Source organism: Engraulis encrasicolus, chromosome 5 (genome assembly GCF_034702125.1).
Source record: "Engraulis encrasicolus isolate BLACKSEA-1 chromosome 5, IST_EnEncr_1.0, whole genome shotgun sequence".
NCBI lineage: Eukaryota > Metazoa > Chordata > Actinopteri > Clupeiformes > Engraulidae > Engraulis > Engraulis encrasicolus.
This window is the reverse complement of record NC_085861.1, coordinates 25,669,943-25,691,809: the sequence shown is the minus strand read 5'-3', so window position 1 is coordinate 25,691,809 and position 21,867 is coordinate 25,669,943. Positions and strand designations below refer to the sequence as shown.

The 21,867-nt window shown below is 42.2% G+C and overlaps 1 protein-coding gene across 2 annotated transcripts in view; it reads right to left on the bottom strand.

Annotated features, from left to right (window-relative positions):
- Nucleotides 1–4,579: 4,579 nt before the first annotated feature.
- The window catches only part of cep162 (centrosomal protein 162), a 113,732-nt gene continuing 96,444 nt past the window's right edge, over nucleotides 4,580–21,867 (bottom strand). For both annotated transcript variants that reach the window (XM_063199016.1, XM_063199017.1), the window contains exons 26-31: nucleotides 20,301–20,518; nucleotides 19,888–20,003; nucleotides 13,836–13,977; nucleotides 13,481–13,579; nucleotides 7,253–7,387; nucleotides 4,580–4,794 (exon numbers count right to left, since the gene is read on the bottom strand). In XM_063199016.1, the coding sequence (XP_063055086.1) occupies nucleotides 4,588–4,794; nucleotides 7,253–7,387; nucleotides 13,481–13,579; nucleotides 13,836–13,977; nucleotides 19,888–20,003; nucleotides 20,301–20,518 (917 nt within the window). In that variant the 3' untranslated portion in view covers nucleotides 4,580–4,587. The remainder of the gene's footprint in view (nucleotides 4,795–7,252; nucleotides 7,388–13,480; nucleotides 13,580–13,835; nucleotides 13,978–19,887; nucleotides 20,004–20,300; nucleotides 20,519–21,867) is intronic.

Below are 21,867 nucleotides of genomic sequence, written 5' to 3'. Positions count from 1 at the left end.
GAATACTTTATTACAGACTCAAGCTTCCATAAATAGACCTATACAGAAAAGACAATACAAATAGGCCTACTGATAAATAAATTGATTAAAGTGCGCCATGAAGGTGTAGATAAGGACGATGCCTAGAGTTTTCAGTGGGGACCACAGGGTACAATGCTAGTCAGGATTGGGGCCCGGAATAATGTCCATTCAGAATGCATCATGTCATGCTGTACTTAACATATCTCCAATCTTCTCTTTCCTTACCCATTACAGGGTTCCCAAAGTCAGATTTACAATTCCATGACTTTCCCTGACCATATAGTAGAATTTCCATGACCTCCTGAAGAAGGAAATACCCAACACAGTCATAAGATTTTCATTAAAAAAAGGTGTGTCAATTTGTGATCAGTCTTTCAAATTGACATTTTAGCATTCTAGAATGTTGCACAATTTTAGAGCGGCAAGTAAACCAGCATACATTGTCAGTTGTAAACAAAGGCGTAGGTCAGAGGGCTTCGGCATTCCGTTTTGTAGTGCGAAGGTGCTCTTTGGTTAGACGTAATTTAGGTATGTATGATGAAATCCAAGGCACTCTTCGTCTTCATTTAAAAAGCTTTTAATTAAATGTAGCTAGTTCATATTTGAACATTAAAATTTGCCAACATGTTTCGGCCAAACATTGGCCTTCATCAGGGCTTTAAAAGAGTTCAAACTTCCCCCCACTTCCCCTTATGCTTTTTGCGTCATGCTTGGGTGCGCGTCTCCAGTCCATGCGCGCCGGTAACGTGGGCGCCAACGGGTCTCCAAAGCGTGCTTGCGCATGTACCCAAAACAAACATGGTGGATGTCATTCTGCCCTTACAGCAGTATTACAGAGAACAATTTCAGCATAACTATATTGCAAGAGAATTGGCATTGATCATATCCCCTTGAGCACAAGAAGAGGAGATAGACAGAAACTACTCAACCAGAAGGAAAGCCGGTGGATACACAATCTAAATGCCATGACGTACCCTGGTTTAAATGACAGTATTGATATGGTGGCATTTCTTTGAGCTGTATATTTAATATTAATGGTGAATTCTCTTGCAATATAGTTATGCTGAAATTGTTCTCCGTAATACTGCTGTAAGGGCAGAATGACATCCACCATGTTTGTTTTGGGTACATGTGCAAGCACGCTTTGGAGACCCGTTGGTGCGCACGTTACCGGCGCACATGGACATGTTGGCAAATTTTAATGTTCAAATATGAACTAGCTACATTTAATTAAAAGCTTTTTATTGAAGACAAAGAGTGCCTTGAATTTCATCATACACATTGTCCGTTGTATTATAATTACAATATATATATTTTTGACACATTTCCATGATATTCCCTGACTGTACAGGCAAAATGGCCAAATTCCATGACTTTCCATGACTGGAAAAAACTCTACTGAATTTCCATGATATTCCAGGATTTCCATGACCAGTGGGAACCCTGCCATTAACAGTATCTGTGCAGAAGGCAAGAACCAGACAAGAAACAACGATCTCATCTTCACAATATCTGCCTCAAAATAACTCCTCACAAAATCGATCTGTTTTCAGTGGCTATGAGTTGCTTCTTCTCCTAGCCAAGCAATCAGCTGTGATAATTGTCTGTCCGAACAAAACAGATGAGATATTTGTTCAGTTAACTTGTGCCAGAGTAGAGCAACATGATGAGGCAAGAATATCTCCCATTTGCCTTTGGGCTGGGAGACAAAGGCCCTATCTCAATGCCCAGTGTTCTAGCCTTGCTAGGACGTGAAACGGACAGTGATTGGATACTCTTTGGTGAACTCCGAGGAGTATCCAATCACTGGGCGTTTCACATCAACACTGGGCATTGAGAAAGAGCCAAAGACAGGGTGGGTGGGTGGGCAGCAGTGGTTCGATGAAACAGATCTCACAGAATTCTGTGAAATGAACATGGACCATTGTGTCTGAAGGGGTCAGAGAATTTAATGTCATGGGCCCATGGAAGTACTTTCTCTGTATCTCCACAGTTTTGTTCCAACTTGGGGTCTCTCAGGATTTTACTTATTTCAACAACAAAAAAATCCCTCAAAAAACACTTCTTACTGACAGGGTAGGGTAAAGCTGTGTCGCTGTGTCACTGTGTAGATCAAAAACGACCTAAGGTATTCCACCAGCAGTTTGTCAAATTTCTAATGATTGACTTCAAGTTCTGCAAGTCCATCACGGAAAAATGTCTGTGACTCTAATATGGAATTTTGGCCAAATCTGTGAAACAGATTTCGTGGCCCAAGGATCCGTGTCCATTCCACATAATTCTGTTAAATCAGGCTTTTCATTAAACCTATGGTACAGTGCAGTACTTTTGGTGTATTGAGAAATGGGGGTGCTTTGTGTGTATTCATATTGTGCTGCGGTCTGGTAACAAGACTGAGGCTGCTAAAAAAAGCTTTGTTTTTTGTTTTTCTGCTGTCAACTCAGCCTTGGCCTAGTTCAACAGTAGCAGTAGGAAATCACACGACAGTAAAGAAGAAATTCTTGTTTTATATGCATTTTTATTTTGTTATTTTCGTTGGCAGCTTTTCACAGAAGACTAAGACAAAATAAATAATGCTATTTAATTTAATGTTTTGTATCACACAACACCTGATTTTGCCGAACAAATAAATACAAATATATACTGTAGATAAAATGGTGTGTCCATATAAAAACAACTGTACATGTACAGTATTGAGGTGACTTGCAGAGATCATCTCCACTGTCTGCTCACCCCAGTATCACAAGTACAGGTACACGCATACAGACAACAAAACTCTCTCTCTCACACACACACACACACACACACACACACACACAGTCACACACACACAGTCACACACACACACACACACACACACACACACACACACACACACACACACACACACACACACACACACACACACACACACACACACACACACACACACACACAGACACACACACACAGACACACACACACAGACACACACCAACAACTAAATGCTTCACACATTTTGATTTCTTCACACAGATTCAGCAGTCAGCTTGGCTGCCACATTCGTCTAGGTGCCAACTCAGCCTCTGCGAGTCCAGAGTTACCTAGACGTGTCTGTGGCAGGGTCAGAGCAGGGTCTCACCTGGAGAGGTGCACTGTGGACACCAGGGCACTGAGGTGACCAAAACACCTGTCACCTTTTACAGCCCCGTTGCCAAGCAACAGCATGGCCTGGCTGCCATGTGCTCCAGAGAGGACCGTTTGCCTCCACAAAGGTAGTTGGCCAGTTGATGTTGAAGTCCTGCCAATTAATTGATGCCGTTCCCTCAATGGATACGAACGCGGTCAGTCACATGTTGCCGCCACTTCGCCTGTGGCAGGGCCGCTGACAGCTACGGCCGGGTCCGAGACAAAGTTATCTTTAAGCCCCCACAACCCCAATATATGAAGTGTAATGAGGACCCAATTCCCAATTCTGGTGTTTTGCTGTATTGGCTAATGATGATCACAGTAATCAATGATGGCCATTATGATCATGATGATGATGGTGGTCATCGTCCCCAGGGTATTCCATTTGTCCTGGTGTGGTGGTGATGATGATAATGATGATGAAGATTGTCCACCCCAAGGTAGGGATGGGATATCGGTATCGGTGTATCGGTATCGGGTTCAGATATCAACATATTTCAAAGATCGGATCGGATCGGAATTTTCCTGATACATATATAGAGTCAGGTGCAATGTTAATTTGAAATCATAACACTTGCATATTAGTTTTCAGGATGGGATTGTTACTTTTTTACTTGTTACTTTTTGCTTATTGATTGGTTTCCTGTTCTTCTGATTCCCTTTTCTGACCAAATGATCTGCTTGGGCCTACCTCAAGTTGAAACACATGCATATATGTGATTTTGGTATTGGATCGGAGTAGTATCGGTATCGGCAGATATCCAAATTTAGATATTGGGATCGGATCGGAAGTGAAAAAATGTGTATCGGTGCATCCCTACCCCAAGGTAGGCTGTGGTAGGACCATGTCTAGATGATGATGATGATGATGATGATGATGATGATGATGACAATGGTCATCGTCCACAGGGAATCCTGATATCCTTCTGGGGAAGGATAATGATGATGATGACGATGATGAAAGTGAAAAGCCCAATTGGGAAACTCCAACTCCCGTTGTCATTGTGACACAGCACTCCACAGCACACAAGTGTTCACTGCACACAACGATGATGACGATGACTAGGGGTAACGTCCCCAGGGTATGGTCATGTCCTGATGATGACTGGGGGTCATCTTCCCCAGGGTGTGGTCATGGTCCGCAGGGTGTGGTCATCGTCCCCAGGGTGTGGTGATCATGGTCCCCAGGGTGTGGTCATGGTCCCCAGGGTGTGGTGATCATCGTCCCCAGGGTGTGGTGATGTTCCCCAGGGTGTGATGATGTTCCCCAGGGTGTGGTCATCGTCCCCAGGGTGTGGTGATGTTCCCCAGGGTGTGGTCATCGTCCCCAGGGTGTGGTCATCGTCCCCAGGGTGTGGTCATCGTCCCCAGGGTGTGGTCATCGTCCCCAGGGTGTGGTTATCGTCCCCAGGGTATCCTGGTGTCCTGCTGGGGAGGGGGGATGACCACCCCCTGCCTCTGCAGCTCCCTGAGCGTGTCCAAGATGGCGTCCAGCTCCAGGCGGAAGGCGTCCACCTCTCGGCCGCGGCTCTGGGCCAGGCGCCTCCAGCGCTCCAGCTCCCCCTCCTGCTCGGCCCGCGCCGCTACACGAGTCTCCTCCATCACCTGAACAAAACGCACATGGGAGGAAAGACAGACAGACATGGAAAGAGAAACAGACACACATTGGTCAAATAAGGAACGCTTCAACGTTGCACGTGTCCTCCATGACCTGCAGTGTGCACACACACAGGCACGCACACCTCCATCATCAGCAGAAAACACACCCACAAGCATTCACATATGGACCAACATGCACATGCCGTACAGTACTGGTCAAATCAATCAAACTGTAATGACACACACAGGCCTCTTTCACGCGCACACCTCTCAAATCCAGTGGGTGAGCTCTAATTTTCCAGGGGCTTAAAGCTCAACCTGAATTTTCATTAACTGCGTTGTAGAGAGCCCATAATGACTGTTGACGGTGATGAAGTAGCTCTTCCTCTGCATTCAGCGTTTGTGAGGGCGTGCACGATAAAGCCTTGGTTCCGTGGTTTACTCGCCGGAAAATTAATTAGGCGGCCATCATAGGCAGATAACGAGCCGAGGCTGTGTGAATCAAAGCTAATGTGGCGGGAAGGGGCGAGGAGCATTAGCCTCAATCGTGACGTGCTACGTATCGAACCAGGAGGCGCTCTCTAGGGAGCCAGAGCTGTGGGTCCCCGCAGTGCAGTCAGGCAGTCAGGCAGTCTGTCTGACACACAAACACACACACACACACAAATAACAAGACACTGCTTGGCACAGAATATGAAACGAGATGCTTTATCTGAAGCGAGAGGACAATTTCATTAATTTTCCATTTCATTCCTGATTGGTCACACATGGGCGGGGATACAAAATGAATTCAACTCAGCATGCAGAAGCTAAAAAAACAAACAAAAATACTGAAACCTTAATCTCATAAAATGAGGAGTCTTTCAAGTATATAACCCTCCTGCCCCCCTTCTCCAGTCCTTTCCCTCCTCTTTGGGAGGCAGTTTCCTCCAGCAGTAGCATCCTTTTCTAGGTGTCTACTAAAGACACAACACTTCTGGATCCCTCTTGAGCTTGATTTACTCGCCAGGCATCACACCGTTTCTCTGTAAGTTTGTGTGCGCGCGAGTGCATAAATGCCAGTGTCGTTCGCTGTGGTCTTGCTCCTAAGGCTGGTCATAATTGACCAATTCAAACCTCATGGTTCCCCTCTCCTCAGAGCTGTCTAACCTTGAATAACCCAGTCACTTTGCCTGCTGTGATTCACCAGAAAGTCCGTGTATATAAATATATAGCATATTTATTTGTTTCATCACCTCTATTTAAGTGTGGTAGGGTACTGCACATTGAAAAACAAGAGAGTGCCGGGGCTTGGAGGAGGTGAATATATCCAAGGGAAAAAAAGTACTGCCAAGGTTCGGCTAAGTCAGCTGTCTCTTTGGGACAAAATTGTTTCCTGTAATGGCAGAGATGTGGACGGCTTCACGGATGATTAATGAAAGCCTACAACAGGAAGCTCTGGCTCCCACCTTTACATCTGCCGGAGGCCTGCAATGATACTGTATCGAACTGAGAAATCATGATACACAGTATCAGGATACTGTATCGTGATACAAGGAGGCAGTATCGTGATAAGTTCTCCTTTTTTAAAGTTACCCTTCAGTCCAAAAAAACAACTCCATGATATGATGTGATAGTGCTTCCAAGCTTCAAATCATATTTTTTTTTAATAAATAAAAAAATCCTACCCAGAAAATATCATGGTTTCTGTTCAGAATTTTATTTTATAATGTTGGCAAATGTGGGGAAAAAAAGCAAATGAACTACAAGTCGTGAGTTGAGTATATCGTTCCAACCCTAATCTGCAGGGAAATTCTGGCCTACTGAACAATAACAAACTCAAAGCAACATGGATATAGTCTGAACTATATATAAAATGTCTACAGTAGATCTTTGTTAATTTGAGTTTCACATTTTTAGTGTCACGAAAGAGGTTCCCTAGGGGTCCCCTCGTTCATACACCAGACGCTCACAGAAGCACAGTGCATTCATTCCATTCTATTCTCTTTCTCTTGACTTCAAAGTCAGAGAACAGGTAAATTGCTTGTGTGTGTGCATGCATGTGTATGTGTGCGTGTGTGCACGTGTGTGCGCAGTGAGGACTACAACTTAACATTTGACCTTTGCTGTGAGGACATTTGAGGTTGTGAAGACATTTTGATCGGTCCTCACAGCCAACATGTTTTTTTTCCCCCAGTTGTTTTGTTGAGGGTGAAAAAACAAAAAGAAACATTTGCTTACTGACAGATTAGGGTTAGGGATTGTTTTGGTCAGGGCACGATTTTAGCTTTCACATTCACTGTTTTGTTATAATAGGAGTCAATGGAAGGTCCTTGAAGGTCCAACGATGCAAATACAAATGTGTGTGTGCACGTGTGTGCAAGTCTGTGTGAGAGAGTGTGTGTGTGTGTGTGTGTGTGTGTGTGTGTGTGTGTGTGTGTGTGTGTGTGTGTGTGTGTGTGTGTGTGTGTGTGTGCGTGCGCACCTGCTGCAGTTCCTTCTCCCTCTCTGCGTAGCGGCGCTCCATGTTGAGGATCTTACGCTCCAGGCTGGTGAAGTGGCGCAGCTCGGGAGTGTGAGCATCCTTGGCCTGCTTCAGCTCCTCCAGAAGCCTCGTCAGCTACACACACACACACAGAAACACACGCACACACACACACACAGACATAGACACAGACACACACACACACATCACAAAGGGAGGTAATACTGTAACTAGTGTTGCACTGATACCGATACCAGTATCGGCCGAGGCCCAATTACTGCACTAAAATGGTGGTATCGTATCGGCGAGTACCAACAAATAGGGCACCGATACCATTTACAGATACTTGTATGACACTTGAACGCAGCCTTGAACTTAGTTATTTTATATCAGAGGTATCTGTGAAGTAGAAAAAGTTCTACTGGATTCACTTTGTACAGTATTAGTCTTTTTCCTGTTTCCTGTTAGGCAAGCCATGATAGCAATGATTTTACATCCAAGTAGTATATGCAGCTGTTCATATACCTGTATATACTATACGTATATATATACACATTTGTGTGGTATCGGTATGGTATCAGTATCAGCCGATACTGCACGGCCAGGTATCGGGTATCAGTATCGGGGCCAAAAAATGGTATCGGTGCAACACTAGTAATAACAGATCAAACATTCAGCAGACACAGAAATGTTCATGCACACGCGTGGACACAAACAGCAAGGACACACCAACACAGGAATCTGCACGCAAGATCAGCACATATGGGCAGTCTGTGATACTGAGACCTTTAGAAACACACTCCACACAAGGACACGATAGAAACCCCATGTCACTCAAACCCACATTCCTTCCAGCCGCTTGTCACATTACATTCACTCATTCTCACACAACAAAGAGACTGACTAACTGACTATGTCAGAAACCATCAGGGCGACAGGAGAATTGAGCCCAGCTTTAGACTTCGTTCTTACGTTGTCAAGCTGCGCTGTGCTCTTTGTTCATCAGAGATGAATCGTCTTAGTCTGACATCCATGCACTTAGCATGTTTCACACTGCACATATGCCAGCTTTCATGTCATGAGGTGGCTAATGCAGTTAAGATTTGTTAAGGGTTCCTCCCCTCCTCCATAACCTGACACTTGCCAGATGAATGAGTTCTGCCTTACTATCACTCCGTGAACAATCGTCTGGAAATATGCCATACGCTTACGCCGGTTTTACAGTACAAGCATGCAGGTGAAGCAGTGGAGGCGGGGCAATTCATTCTTTTCCGTTGGGAAGTGGTAGCGAGGCAGTAGGTGGTGATGTAGGGAAGCCAGGCGGGCAGGTGGGCAGGCGGGCAGGCGGGCAGGCGAGCGGGGTGAAAAAGTTGAACTTGGTTGAAAACTATGTAATGAGCAGCGTGTTGGCGAAGAGGTGACCAATGACATCGCTTGAAATGACGTGGTGAATGGCAAGTGGTAACGTAAGCATTTAAACATGAATGTACTTCAAAATGTTGAGCAGATAGTTTGGTTAACATTATACTTCAATACTGCTAGCAAAATAAGTGTTTGCATTAAGAATTGGTTGCCGTCGTAAATGTAATGTCTCCAATGTTCAGAACACGCTAGGGATGCAAATTATAGATTAATTCATTAATCATTAGTTGATAGCCTTATTGATCGACTTACGATTAAGTGATAAGCAGAGTTTTCCCCCCAAAATCTCAATGTTTCTCGAAAAAAAACTACTGAATCTAAAAATTGTAATTAAATATTGAGATAAAATACCACATTTAAATTAGTTCTTTTTCAATTTTTTAATCCAAAGGTGATTTAAATATTCCCTCTCTTCACATACCCATTTCACCTGGGTCTCTTGTCAGTTGAATTGTCGACTAATTGCGATTAATGTTTTTTAATCAATTAACGCATTGGTCGATTGAAGTTGATTAATCGATTAATTGTTTGCATCCCTAGAACACGCCCACTCAAAGCGGGGATGAGCGTTTCGAGGCAGGAACAAATCCCTTGCATGTAAATCTGCTGCTAGGTCTGTGAAGGCGCGGTTTTTACACAAAAATAACCTTGCACGTGATATGAGAAATCACTTGTCTGACATTTTTAATGAGGTGCTACTTAAAGTACTCACAGATTTGAAAATACAGTTGGAATTACAGAATCAATGTTGGGGAGTGAGTCTAGTATTTCTACTACTACATCTCTCCGCTCGAAATACTACACGATGGTCTGGCAAGAGCCAGGTCACCTCCACCTTGACAACAAACACATCTCAATCTTCCCAATGTCCTCTGAAAAGCTGCCCCTCTCACAAACATAGTGCACAAGCCATTTATTCCTAGGTGGCTTCATATATTATTATATGAAACTCCACAACATAGCTTTACATTTTCTTTTTTTTTTTTTAAAGATTTTATTTTGGTCTTTTTCGACTTTATTCAACAGGACAGTGTGAGAGGTGGACAGGAAGCAAATGGGGAGAGAGAAGGGGAGGGTTCGGCAAAGGACCCGGGCTGGGATTCGAACCCGGGTCAGTCGCATGGTAGACGAGTGCCCTACCGGTTGGCCACGGCAGGGCTAGCTTTACATTTTCAATGATGGCACATGTCTCGAATACAAATTAAACCTCAATCTACCTTGGATACACCGATAAGTGAGGCAAACTTAATTCATAGGTCAGTGACAGAGAAAAAAAACAAAAGCTTCATAGGAACAGAGGGAAAGAGATAGTAGGTAGTATAACGCAAGTTTTTTTTAAAACATCAGCTGACCAATAAATAGCAGGTCAAGTCTTAAGGCTAGTGCCATGTCATCATGTTGTTGCTAATGAGTCAAAGACGAAACAGGGTTTTCAGGACTCAAAAAAATAAAACTGTTCCCTGACAACGTTTTTCAACTTTTTGGGGTACATTGGAGTGTAGAGTGATTAAGTTTATTATTTTCTGTTCAGTAAATAGTAAGCAACATGCATTTTACCCCAATTTTACCCATAAAATGTCATTCAGTGTATTACGTTATAATACAGTTGGTAATGCAAAAAACATACGGATGACGTTAAAAAACTGAAATAAGCTACATAACATAGTAAAGGGCTATATTTAAGGTCTTCATCAAACCTAAAATTTTCTAGTAAGAGGCATTTGGAAATATTTTTTACAGTGTTGGTAGTCTTTCGCCAAGTGCATTTTACCCATTTGGCTTTAAGAAGTTTTTCCACCGAAGAGAAAATCAGTTTAAAATACACAATTATTCATTTGTTGTATGCCCCCACATGTGTTCCGCTAAACAAATAAGTTTCGTAAGAATTTGACTATTTTCACATTAAAATGTGCATTACACTGAATGACCACAATTATTACTCTGAATGACGCTTTGGTAAAAAAAGCCTATATAAACAGCAACTATTCATTACAATCATATTGTTACCATACAGTGCTCAACGTCCTGAATGAGTGACAACAGAGATAAAGGTTGTCAAATAATTGGTATTTTACTAAATACTGGGGCATTTAGACATGTTTTGAAGAACTTCCAAGATCACAAGCTTAGAGGTAGGCTACTACTTAGGCCTAAAACAATAAAAAAAAAGGAAAATGTTGGCTGTTAACCTGCAGATTTCGGGTATTTCAACTTAGGATGTTCCGATAATTCATGTACAACTTCCAAAATCCCAGAATCGAACCAGCAATATGGTTGCTACATGGTAATAACAATGTTATAATGGTAATAACAATAAAAGTCATAATTTCAAGTAGTATCATCATATTATTGTATGTTATAACGGTAACGCTTTACTTTACGGTACAGTATTTACTGTGTACTTTCTGCGTAACAACAGGGTAACAGACAGAAGTTACATGGTATCTAACGGGTAAAAAGGGGGTAAATACTATGTAATACGCATAACTCAACAATTACTATGAAACTACTGCATATTTTCTAACCATCTAATCATCGAACTTCTCTTTGTTACCCGGTTGTTACCCAATTAATGGTATTTACTTTGTAATTGCCCCCTTTTTACCCATTAGATACCATGTAACTTCTCTCTGATACCCTGTTGTTACCCAGAAAGTACACAGTAATTACATAGGGTAACTGTACCGTAAAGTAAAGCGTTACCATTATAATAATATTGCTGCTTATATTGCAGTTTTGATTCTTAATAACTTATACAATTATGAACCGATTACACTGAATGAAATGACCCTTACACTGTATGTCACTTAATGACATCTCTTACACTGAAGGACGACCAAATACTTTTCACCTTATTTTTACCTTTTCACAAGCACACAGTTGGCCACCTACATAAAACAATGACTTTGACCCACAATGTTTACTATGACTATTTACAAAATATGCTTGTTTGGATGAATATCTGAGTATAAAAGTATTTTTTGACATTTCACTGAATGACATCTGTTTTTGTGGACGCTGTTACCACAAGATAAAAATAGGGAATTTTCAACTATTGAAGATCAAGAATCTCCTTTTGCATAATCTCTTAAGGGGTCCCCAGGGGTCCTTTTGATGATGTCACATATTGTTATGTGACTATCACTTTTTATTATGATTTAAAAGCACCATGTTGATCGTATTACACTGAATGACATCTAAGGAATTGAAAATCCGGACAAAAGTCCCCAGATGATTTGAATATCAAAACAAAACAGTAGTGAAACGTGCTTTTAATACAATAGCAAAAACACTTCCAGAATTATGCCCAGAGGGTGAAAAAAGAATTTTGTTCGTCATTTTGCATAATTATTCAAGGATGTATTGGTGATTTTTAAGTTCGGACCATTACACTGAATGACATTTTTGCACTTTGAGATTATTTCACACAAAAATTGACAATTATTTTTCTTTAAATGTTACTGAAATGAGAAACCAGACTATGCTTCAAAACATTAAAAATTTACCGGTTTTTACTTTTTTGATAGTTAAATGAGTGCGGAACAAAAAAAAAATCATGTCTCGTCTTTGACCCTAATATACTGGATATATCAGTAGGGAGAGAAGCAGAGGGAGGGGGAGGGGGAGATAGTTTAAAGGGCAGCATAAAGGCAATTCTTCTGCCATCCACTGACAAGTAAATAGCAGGTCAAATCTAAAGGCTAGGGCCATGTCATCATGATGGTGCTAATATGTGTGCTGGCCTGTTATCCTGACACTGCCAAACTGTCATTGACAACGAGACACTCACTCCCTAACAGCATAGAAAAATAGAACTTTGTCCTGGATAAGTGCTTTCACTGCAGGCCCACAGCATCACTGCATGAGGGTGTGAATGGGCTCTGCTAGCCTGAAACAGGGGTAGGCAAAAATAGATTTTTGTGTGCGTACAGTGCATTGCAGTGTGATGTACTGTGTTGCACCCCCCCCCCCCTTCTTTTCTCACTTTTACTGAACGAATAGAGAAGTGCCACATAAAGTCATACAGCTGAGGATAGAAGGAGCACACCATGCACTCCAGTATGGTGCCATAGCTACCAATGACTAGTGCCTCTAAGAGTGCCAATAACAATTACTATACTAATTCCACACTGGAGGCTTTTATCCCAAGCCACACACCAAGCACGTGAATGCTGTGTAGGGATTGGTACAGTCTGAGCAGGCAGCAGGACTGCATTTCACAATGATGTTACTGTTCATACCAGCTAGAGCTCGACTGCCTGAAAATGGCAGGGCAGAAAGAGTGAAATAAGGTTGTGCCTGAAATAATCAGAACGCTCAGATATCACCCCCTGGAAATCTTGAGTGGGATTTTGACTCTCCAGACGGAAATCAAAGAGGTCTCATCTTGACATCACTGTTTGACTCTGATCTGGCTTCAACATCTAACACGGCAACATGGCTCCGCAGATGGTTCTTGATTAGAGAAACTTGAAGGTGAAGATTGTGCGCATCCCAGTAAAAGGTGCAGGAGGACAAAGGCTGACTGTAATTTTCAGATTGAGGAGTCCGCACAATTAAAATCCTTTTTGTTTAGTTTTCTATTTCATGGCTGAATTACATGTCAACTTCATCAGTCTTCATCAGATTCTCTCCAAACACAGGCTAAGTAGACACTCGTAATCCAGCTATGACATTTTCCGATTAGAGAGAGCCCTGGGTCTAGGTGACTACATCAATATACGATGTGACGGGGTACCCCTCAGTGTCAAATGTTGTCACTTCGTCAAATACCATCAAACATTGTGAGAGTGCTTGGTAACTTACCTGAGTCTGCAGGGTGTCCTCTCTGAGTTTGGATACGTTCAAGGCCTCCTTAGTCAACTGCAGATCCTTCACCTGATCACGCAAATGACGCACCACAATCTAACGCAAACACACACACACAGCCAATGCATTACCCACCAATCATCTCCAAACGTGCCACCATATCCTCAACCTATACAGACACAACTCCTAGGTGTCTTATTGCATACACCAGACATTTGAGGAACAAAGCATCTCTCAAGCCACAAGAAATTGTTGCTAACAGCTAAACTTTGGATAGCATGACCTGATGACTATTTTGACATATCATAACAGGCTTCCCCTTGACTTGGTTGGCCAGATGAGTGAGGCTTACCTCCTGAGACCTGAGCTGATTGGCCAGCTCGGCCACCTTGGACGTGGAGTGTTCGAGGGCGTGGTGGGCGCGCAGCCCCTCTAGCTCCCTCTGGTGGCTGGCAGAGACGGCAGCCAGCTGCTGGCCACTCTGGTCCATCACCCTGCCACAACAAGGACATGCAAATGAGATGACCAGCATTAATGCACAAGAAAAATAAAACGATACTACTACAATTCACTAATTACACATTCCTGCAGTGTATATTGAAAATATAATATTGATGCATTATATCTTTGTGAAAAGGCAATCCCTCCCCTTCTCACATTTCATAGTTTAAATAACTGCTGGGATATGGGAATCCATTAACACCTGCACTAGTTGTCCCGATTAGTTGGTTGTGCTCCCAGGTCACCACTAGGTGAGGAGTGGGTAGCAGGAGACATTACTGGTACATAACACACACGCACGCATGCACGCAAGCACACACGCACACACACCTGTGCACATGCAGCCACAAGTTTGAGAGAATTGCTTGCAGCAAGTCCACTAACTACCACTGCTGGTCTCAAAGATCTTAATTTTAGGTCGAGAAGATGTGTATGGGAAAAGCAAGTATGTGGGAAAAGGGGGTGAATGACACTACCCATTTTACACGTATATCATAAATAACAAAGACACCCTTGACACATGTACAAACCTCTTGTTGAATCCTTATTTAACGAAATAAAAGATAAAAAGATTGTAAAAGGATTACAAGATGTCTGCCTAAAATCACAAGATAGGAACTGTCTTTTTAAACAAAAAATGTAGAAACTATAGTTTTAAAAGCAGTGTGCAAGTATTTCCCCCCCTATGAAGCCTTTAGAATAGTTTTGCGGACTTGCATTCCACTTTGCTCTCTGTCACACTGTCAAACTACCTCCGAGGTAAGTAGAGAAGTAATGATAGTTTCTCAGATGACCTGGCAAGAAGCCAATTTACACTAGAATTTCCCCATGAGAGAACTAGCATCCTCTACAGCCTTAACCTGGGAAATTGCATGCAGCTTTACACAATCGGTCTAATCTGAAAGACAGCAAGGGTGCTTGTTCTAAAGCGGGGAGGGGTGGGGAAATTATGCATATTACTTGAGATGTGGAAGCTTGCCGTTTGTTTGGATACAACTGACACAATGGCTATGGGCCATGTATACACCAAATGGATGTTTCTATGCTTAACAACTATAGGTCCATCCAATCTGCCATTTATTGGTAAAACAATGGAGATGGAGCACTGAAACAGCACTTATCAAAGTTATGAATGACATACGCCTTAACTCTGATTCTGGCAAAATACAGTATCAGTCTTTTAGACGTAAGTGCAGCATTTGACACTGTGGACCACGACCTACTACTTCATCGACTCGAATATTGGGTTGGCTTAACCAGTGCTGTCATCAATTGGCAACAAAGAAGCTTTACTGTGGCCATTGGGAATCCTACCTCATCTCCGATGTCTCTGGACTGTGGAGTCACCCAGAGTTCCATTTCAGGACCACATCGCTATATGCTGCTATCTCCACAAATCACGAGGAATAACTTAAATTAATAACTTGACTTTAATAGCTGGAATTGCCACTGCTATGCCAACCACACTCAACTGTATTTATCCATATCATCCAATGATTATCCCCCCCCTTAACTCTCTTTACGATTGCATTGACCACATCAACCTCTGGATGTCTGAAAAGTTTCTTCAACTGAACACGGACAAAATGGAAGTAATTGTATTTGGGGAAAAAAGGAGGAAAGACTCAAGATGTCCTTGAAATCAAAGGGCTTAAACCAAAGGACATTGTTAAAAATCTTGGTGTCCTCATCGAAAGCTAAATGAATTTTAAGTCACATGAAAACCCTTTTTAAATTAAGTCTGCATTTTTATCATCTTAAGAACATTAACTTATAGGTCTTAAGTCAGAACCTGATCTTGAAAAACTGATCCACGCCTTCATCACCAGGAGGGTGGACTATTATAGCCCCGAATCCGATCCAATCCGATCAGCTTTCACTATGCACAGCTTTAGCCCCAGTTCTGCTCCAACAACCCCCGGCCCAAAAAGAAAAGAAAGAAGAGAGGAAAAATAAAAAATAAAACACAAACACACACAGACTTTCCTTTCTTATCAAGTGCACAGAGTTGGCAGGGCGAATCGCAGGGCTGGAGCGTGTGTGAAATGCTATCGAAATGTGCCACCTCGAGTGGACAGCTTTCTTCCACCGTCTCATTCCCTTCTCCATGGCAACCAATCACACCAGCAGGACTCTCTCTCTCTCTCTCTCACACACAGAAGTTGTGCACACCCACACATACCGAAAGCAGCCGGCTCTCTGAGAAATATGACGCTGCTTCTGGTAGCAGCGCATGCCAGCTATTACAATTTGGCAGATAAATTATTGCTATTATTGTTATGGGCATGCAGATATTTACATACAAGTCACCTTGTATATGGGGTGAATCCCCAACCGGTCAACCCCATTCATTCAAGTAATAAACACAAGGCACATTCCTTTCAAATCATTCCTGCTGGTTTAATAGTACCCAGCTATCTGCTGACTATGTTTCAGTTGTATTGTTAATAAAGGACTGTCAAAACAAATAGTGGTCAACTTGGGATATATTTCCACATGATGTGAAAAATGCTTCCTCTGTCCATCCTTTTAAATCCACAAGATAAAGGTATTGTCAGATGCTTTCTTGATTACATTTCGGAATGGGCACCATAGTTGCAATGAGCGACATGTACGTGCTTGCAATGCCTGTGGCCACAATCCTATACATCCCTTTAACCTTCCAAAATAGTGATTAGTGGAAATATTTGGAAACAGTGGTGTCCCCACATCTAATGCACTATTGGGGGATGTTATATATACATTAATGTGTAGAAGTGTAGAAAAAAACCCACAATATTTGCATAATGTTAAGAATAACACTTTCTGACACTAAACAGAGTGATACATGGTATTTCTCTGAAATGTTGAAGTACTGGAATAGATGATTCTATGTGGGTTGATCTTGTATTTGTGTTTATACTGTACTTGTATTTGTCTTATCTATGGTTTTATGGAACCTTGTTTCTGCTTGAGTTACACCTCCCCCCACCACTCCTAACCCTCCTGCAGTAGCTGCCTTCCTCCGTTCTGCCCATCTGGGCCTCGTTGTGATCATCTGTTCCCTGAGCAGGAGGTTTGAGTGGCAGGGCATACTGGCACTGGCACTAATAGGTGAAAAGGACTCCATGCAGACAGACACAGCTGCTGCCATCTCAACAGGAACCTTGAGTTCTCAGAAAGGCTCAGATATTATAAGGTTCCTGCATCCATTCTATTGCATATTCACTTTCAGACATTATGAGTCATGTTTTCTTCAGTGTGGGCACTACATTTTTAACACTAAGCTTCTTTTATGTAAATATTAGAGCTTATGAACATGCCTACCAATCAAAGCAAATTTGGGTTAGCAGAGTGCCTTTCTGAGAAACAGTCCTCTTTCAAATACATATAGGGTGATGAAAAATAAATACTCATCTTGTATTTCAATTGCTTTAATAATGTTATTGACTGCTGAGCCCAGTAATGACAAGGACAAACGCCTGCTTTTTGATGTTTTAGCCTCTTCAATCAGTTTTTGGTTATTTATCTAAAATAACTGACTTGAAGGGAGAAAAAAAACATTATTTTTTTTTTACATAGGGCCCTCAATTTCACATTACAACATCATGTTCTACTCACCCCTTTAACGCGTGTATCATTTGGAGCTCTGCCGAAGATACTCCGTTTGGTTATATCGATGAAACAACTTCCTATGGGCCACTTTTTGCAGGCACAATTATATGTTGTTTTCAATTTATTCATTGCCGTACGATACCACTATAACGTGTAGGTGGATTGCTTGTTTGGAAACGCCGCGGTTTAGTGGATAATACAGTTTTTGAAAGACTTGTAAATGCGGATGATCATGGCGTGACGTCACATCTGTTTTGACTAGACTTTCAAAAATTCTATTACCCGCGAAGTTTCCTAAAAAGCAACCCACCTACGCATACCGTAACAAATAAATTAAGAACTGCATAGTTTGTGCCTGCAAAAAATGCCCATAGGAAGACTTTCCATGGCCGAATATCTTCGGCAGAGCTCCAAATTTAGCAGACAGACACATAGACATATAATAAAAAAAACACATTAAGAAAAATATATTGACATAAAACATAATATCAAGTAAAAGGTATGTGGTGCATGTTCATTAACAAGGACATTCCTCTGTAAACTGTAACATGAGATTATAATGGGAAATCAAGGGTCCAAAGTTAAAAAAAAAAAAAAAGTTGTTCACCTTTAGGTACTGCTAAAACAAAGACAATGAAAACAATTGTGAGTTTAACAAAAAGGGACAGCCTTCTACAAGACGTGCCATGAAGTACAACAGCCCTCAGCAACAGCAGATCGTCACGTGCTCTTTGACACCTGTGTCACTGCAGGATAAACGATGGGAATTAAACACAACCTTTTGACTGATTATACGTCTCCCCTCTATGACTCCATGACTGACTATAAAAGGTTAACAGCCAATTTGTGGAGGAGGAAAGGAAAGGATGACTAGAGACAAGAAAAACACACGCATTTCCACATTTTATGTTTTATGTACAGATATCTTTCTGTCTGTGGGGGTTCTCCCAGGAGTCACCCAGGTAAGGGCATGTCAAGGGAGTCAAGCTGTAAGCAACATCACTTCTTTGAAGATGCAAACCTATTCTTTTTGTTTAGCTAATGTTGTGCTTCAGTAATTTGTTGACTTGAGCACATTTTAGTTGGCCTGGATTTCACTAATTTAACACCTGCAAAAAATGGCTAAGCCATTTTTGGGAAAAGGTAGTGAGCCTATAAAAACCTTAATATCTCAGCCCCTGAACCACATAAAAACATGAAACAAATTGCACTTAAAAGTTTAGACACCCATCTTTGCATTGGCACTTGTTCGTTCATTCTAACATGCCAACATTTTTAATAAAAATAATCTCAAAACTCATAAGCCTGAATGCTGCACCATGCAGCTTCATGCACTATGGTCAATGTTGCGCTACGCAGCATCCTGCATAAATGGGTCAAACAGCACTAATAAAAAGACAGTGGTGTGCGTGTGTGTGTGTGTGTGTATGTGTGGGTGTTTGTATCCTACCTCTGCAGCTCAGCCTGTACAGACGTGTGTGAGTGTGTGTATCCCCTGGTATGTTTTATGTACCGGCATGTGTTATGGAATAGGGCTGCCTCCCCTACCTCTGCCGTTTCTGGCTTTGCGTTGCTTCATAAAAGTGTGTCTGTGTACATACTCTACAGGCGCGTTCAGGTTGACAGACAGCTGTGCCGGAGCCTGTTCCTGCACCTAATCTCAAACCGGCTGGCGTGTTCACATCGCAAATCTCAGCATTCGGAAACCAGAAAGTTGGTTCACGATGCAAACTGAAATATACTAGGTGCTTCTCTGCGAACCGTGTTGACAATGTGGATGTCAGCAAGTTCATCCAGGTAACAAATGGTCTCTTACAGAAAAATTCAGAGCCCACTGTTAGAACAAAGGTGGTTCTCAGGTAGGCACTTAAAGGGACACTGTGTGAGATTTTTAGTTGTTTATTTCCAGAATTCATGCTGCCCATTCACTAATGTTACCTTTTTCATGAATACTTACCACCACCATTAAATTGTAAGTATTCATTATGACTGGAAAAATTTCACTTTTCATACATGAAAAGGGGGATCTTCTCCATGGTCCGCCATTTTGAATTTCCAAAAATGGCCATTTTTAGCTGCAAAAATGACTCTACTTGGACCATACTAGAAAATATTTGTTTATTACTTAGTAAACTTTCATGTAAAGATCAATAGGCAGCCCAGTTTCATTCAGCAGCATAGTTGCAGTACCTGTTTTGACCATTTCTTGCACAGTGTACCTTTAAATTCAGAGTGTAACTGGTGCAGGCACGGGCACTGGCACGCTCGGCCCGAACACAGTTTGTGTGTCTCAGTGTGTGTCCTCTTACCTCTGCAGTTCAGCCTGAGCGTGGCTAGCAGCCCGCCGTAGCTCCTCCATCTCCCTGCGAGTCTCTTCCTCTATCTTGGCCAGCCTCTCTTGTAGCGCTGCCCTCTCCTCCAGCACCTTAATATGAAGGAAAGAGAGAAAGAAAGAATGTGTATAGCACATTTCCTATAGCCATGCAGCTCAAAATGCTGACCACAAATGAACACAACCTTTCAGAGCAGGTTACGGCATGGTGTTTTAGAGCAGGTATGGGATGGTGTTTTAGAGCAGGTATGGGATGGTGTTTTAGAGCAGGTATGGGATGGTGTTTTAGAGCAGGTTATGGCATGGTGTGTTAGAGCAGGTATGGGATGGTGTTTTGTAGCGATACATTCCACGTCTTCCAGTTAGCATTTTTTAAATTTGTTTGCTTACCTCAGAGATATGGGACTCTGCGAACTCGGCCGGCTGGTATGCCTTCTCGTCCTGCGTGGCAGGGAAGCTCTCCAGGCTGGTCATGGTGCCTTTATTAGCAGCAGCAGCAGCAGCAGCTGCGGACGTGGTGGTGGTGGTGGTACTCGTTCCTATAGCGCAACTCTTGCCCTTGGCCTTCTCCTCATGACCTCTGAACCCGCTGTCTTGACCCTTGACCCCTAAGCCCATAAAGACACATAATGGCATATTGTTTTGATGTATTGATTAGATTTACACACATGCACGCGAGCACGCACACATGCACGCACACACAGGAACACAAACACAGCAGGCACATTGCAGACATATACACATATACAGTTGAGGACGATATTATTAGCCCCCCTCCTGAAATTAGACATTTCTCTTGATTTCTCAGTAAGAATTACCATTATTCACCGTTTCTGTTATTCTGGAAACAAATACACTGATGGAGATAATGTTCAATGACTTGAATTTGGATTGTTCTATTGTTACGATGAGTTTAAACAAAAAAGGGCAAAAATGACAAGGACAAAATTATTAGCCCCCTGATCATTAATAGTCAATATGGCGCCATTTATGAACCAAAACTGACAACAGGCTCTGATAAGTTGCTACCTAGGTTGGCCCGTGCCCCACTATGGATTTTGGCCCATTTCTTCACTGCGAAGTGTTCTAGCTGGTCCAAATCGCATGGATGCTGAGCATAGACATTAACCACAGACTCTCAGTGGGATTGAGGACTGGACTATGAGCGGGTGATTCCAATATCATGGTTTTAGTGTCCTTGAAGAACCTCTGAACTAATCTAAATGTATGCTTTGGGCTACAATGTTGTTGGAAGACCCAGCAATCCAGATTCAGACCCATATTCCCTGTGTCTGAGGCTGAATAACAGACTAAACTTGATGCCCTTCCACTATCTGTAACTGTGGAAACTGCTTAGCCTCATTAGACCAAAGAAGCATTGGACACCTGCCTAGATGATTGTTATCGACCTGGCCTCACCTGGAGGTTTTTTCCCCCCCAAGAATGATATTCAATTGCACCTGCTTTGATGCATGAATTCTGCTTCTGTCAGGTGAAGAAAGGGATATGCCTTGAATCGTTATAAGATGGTTTCCACAATTAAACATGGTGGTGGATGCATCATTCTGTGGCAGCCTCAGCCACAGGAAACCTTGTTTGGGTGTATGGCACCATAAAAACTGAAAATTATGATAGAATGTGGAAAGTGACCTTGCAAAAATATGCTCATAGAGGGAGTTAAGATCTTCACTGGATCTTTCAATAAGATAATAACCCAAAACTTGCATCCAAAATAGTTCAAATGTTCCTCAAGGATACTAAAACCATGGTCATGGAGTGGTTCAGACCTCAATCCTTTAGATAGTATTTGAAGAGTGCTGAAAATGAATGTCCATCCTCAACATCCATGCAATTTGGACCAGCTTAACTATTTGCAATGAAAACAATGGGCCAAAATCCCTGGTAGGACATGTGCCAACATAGTTAACAACTAATCAAAGTGCCTGGTGTCAATTTA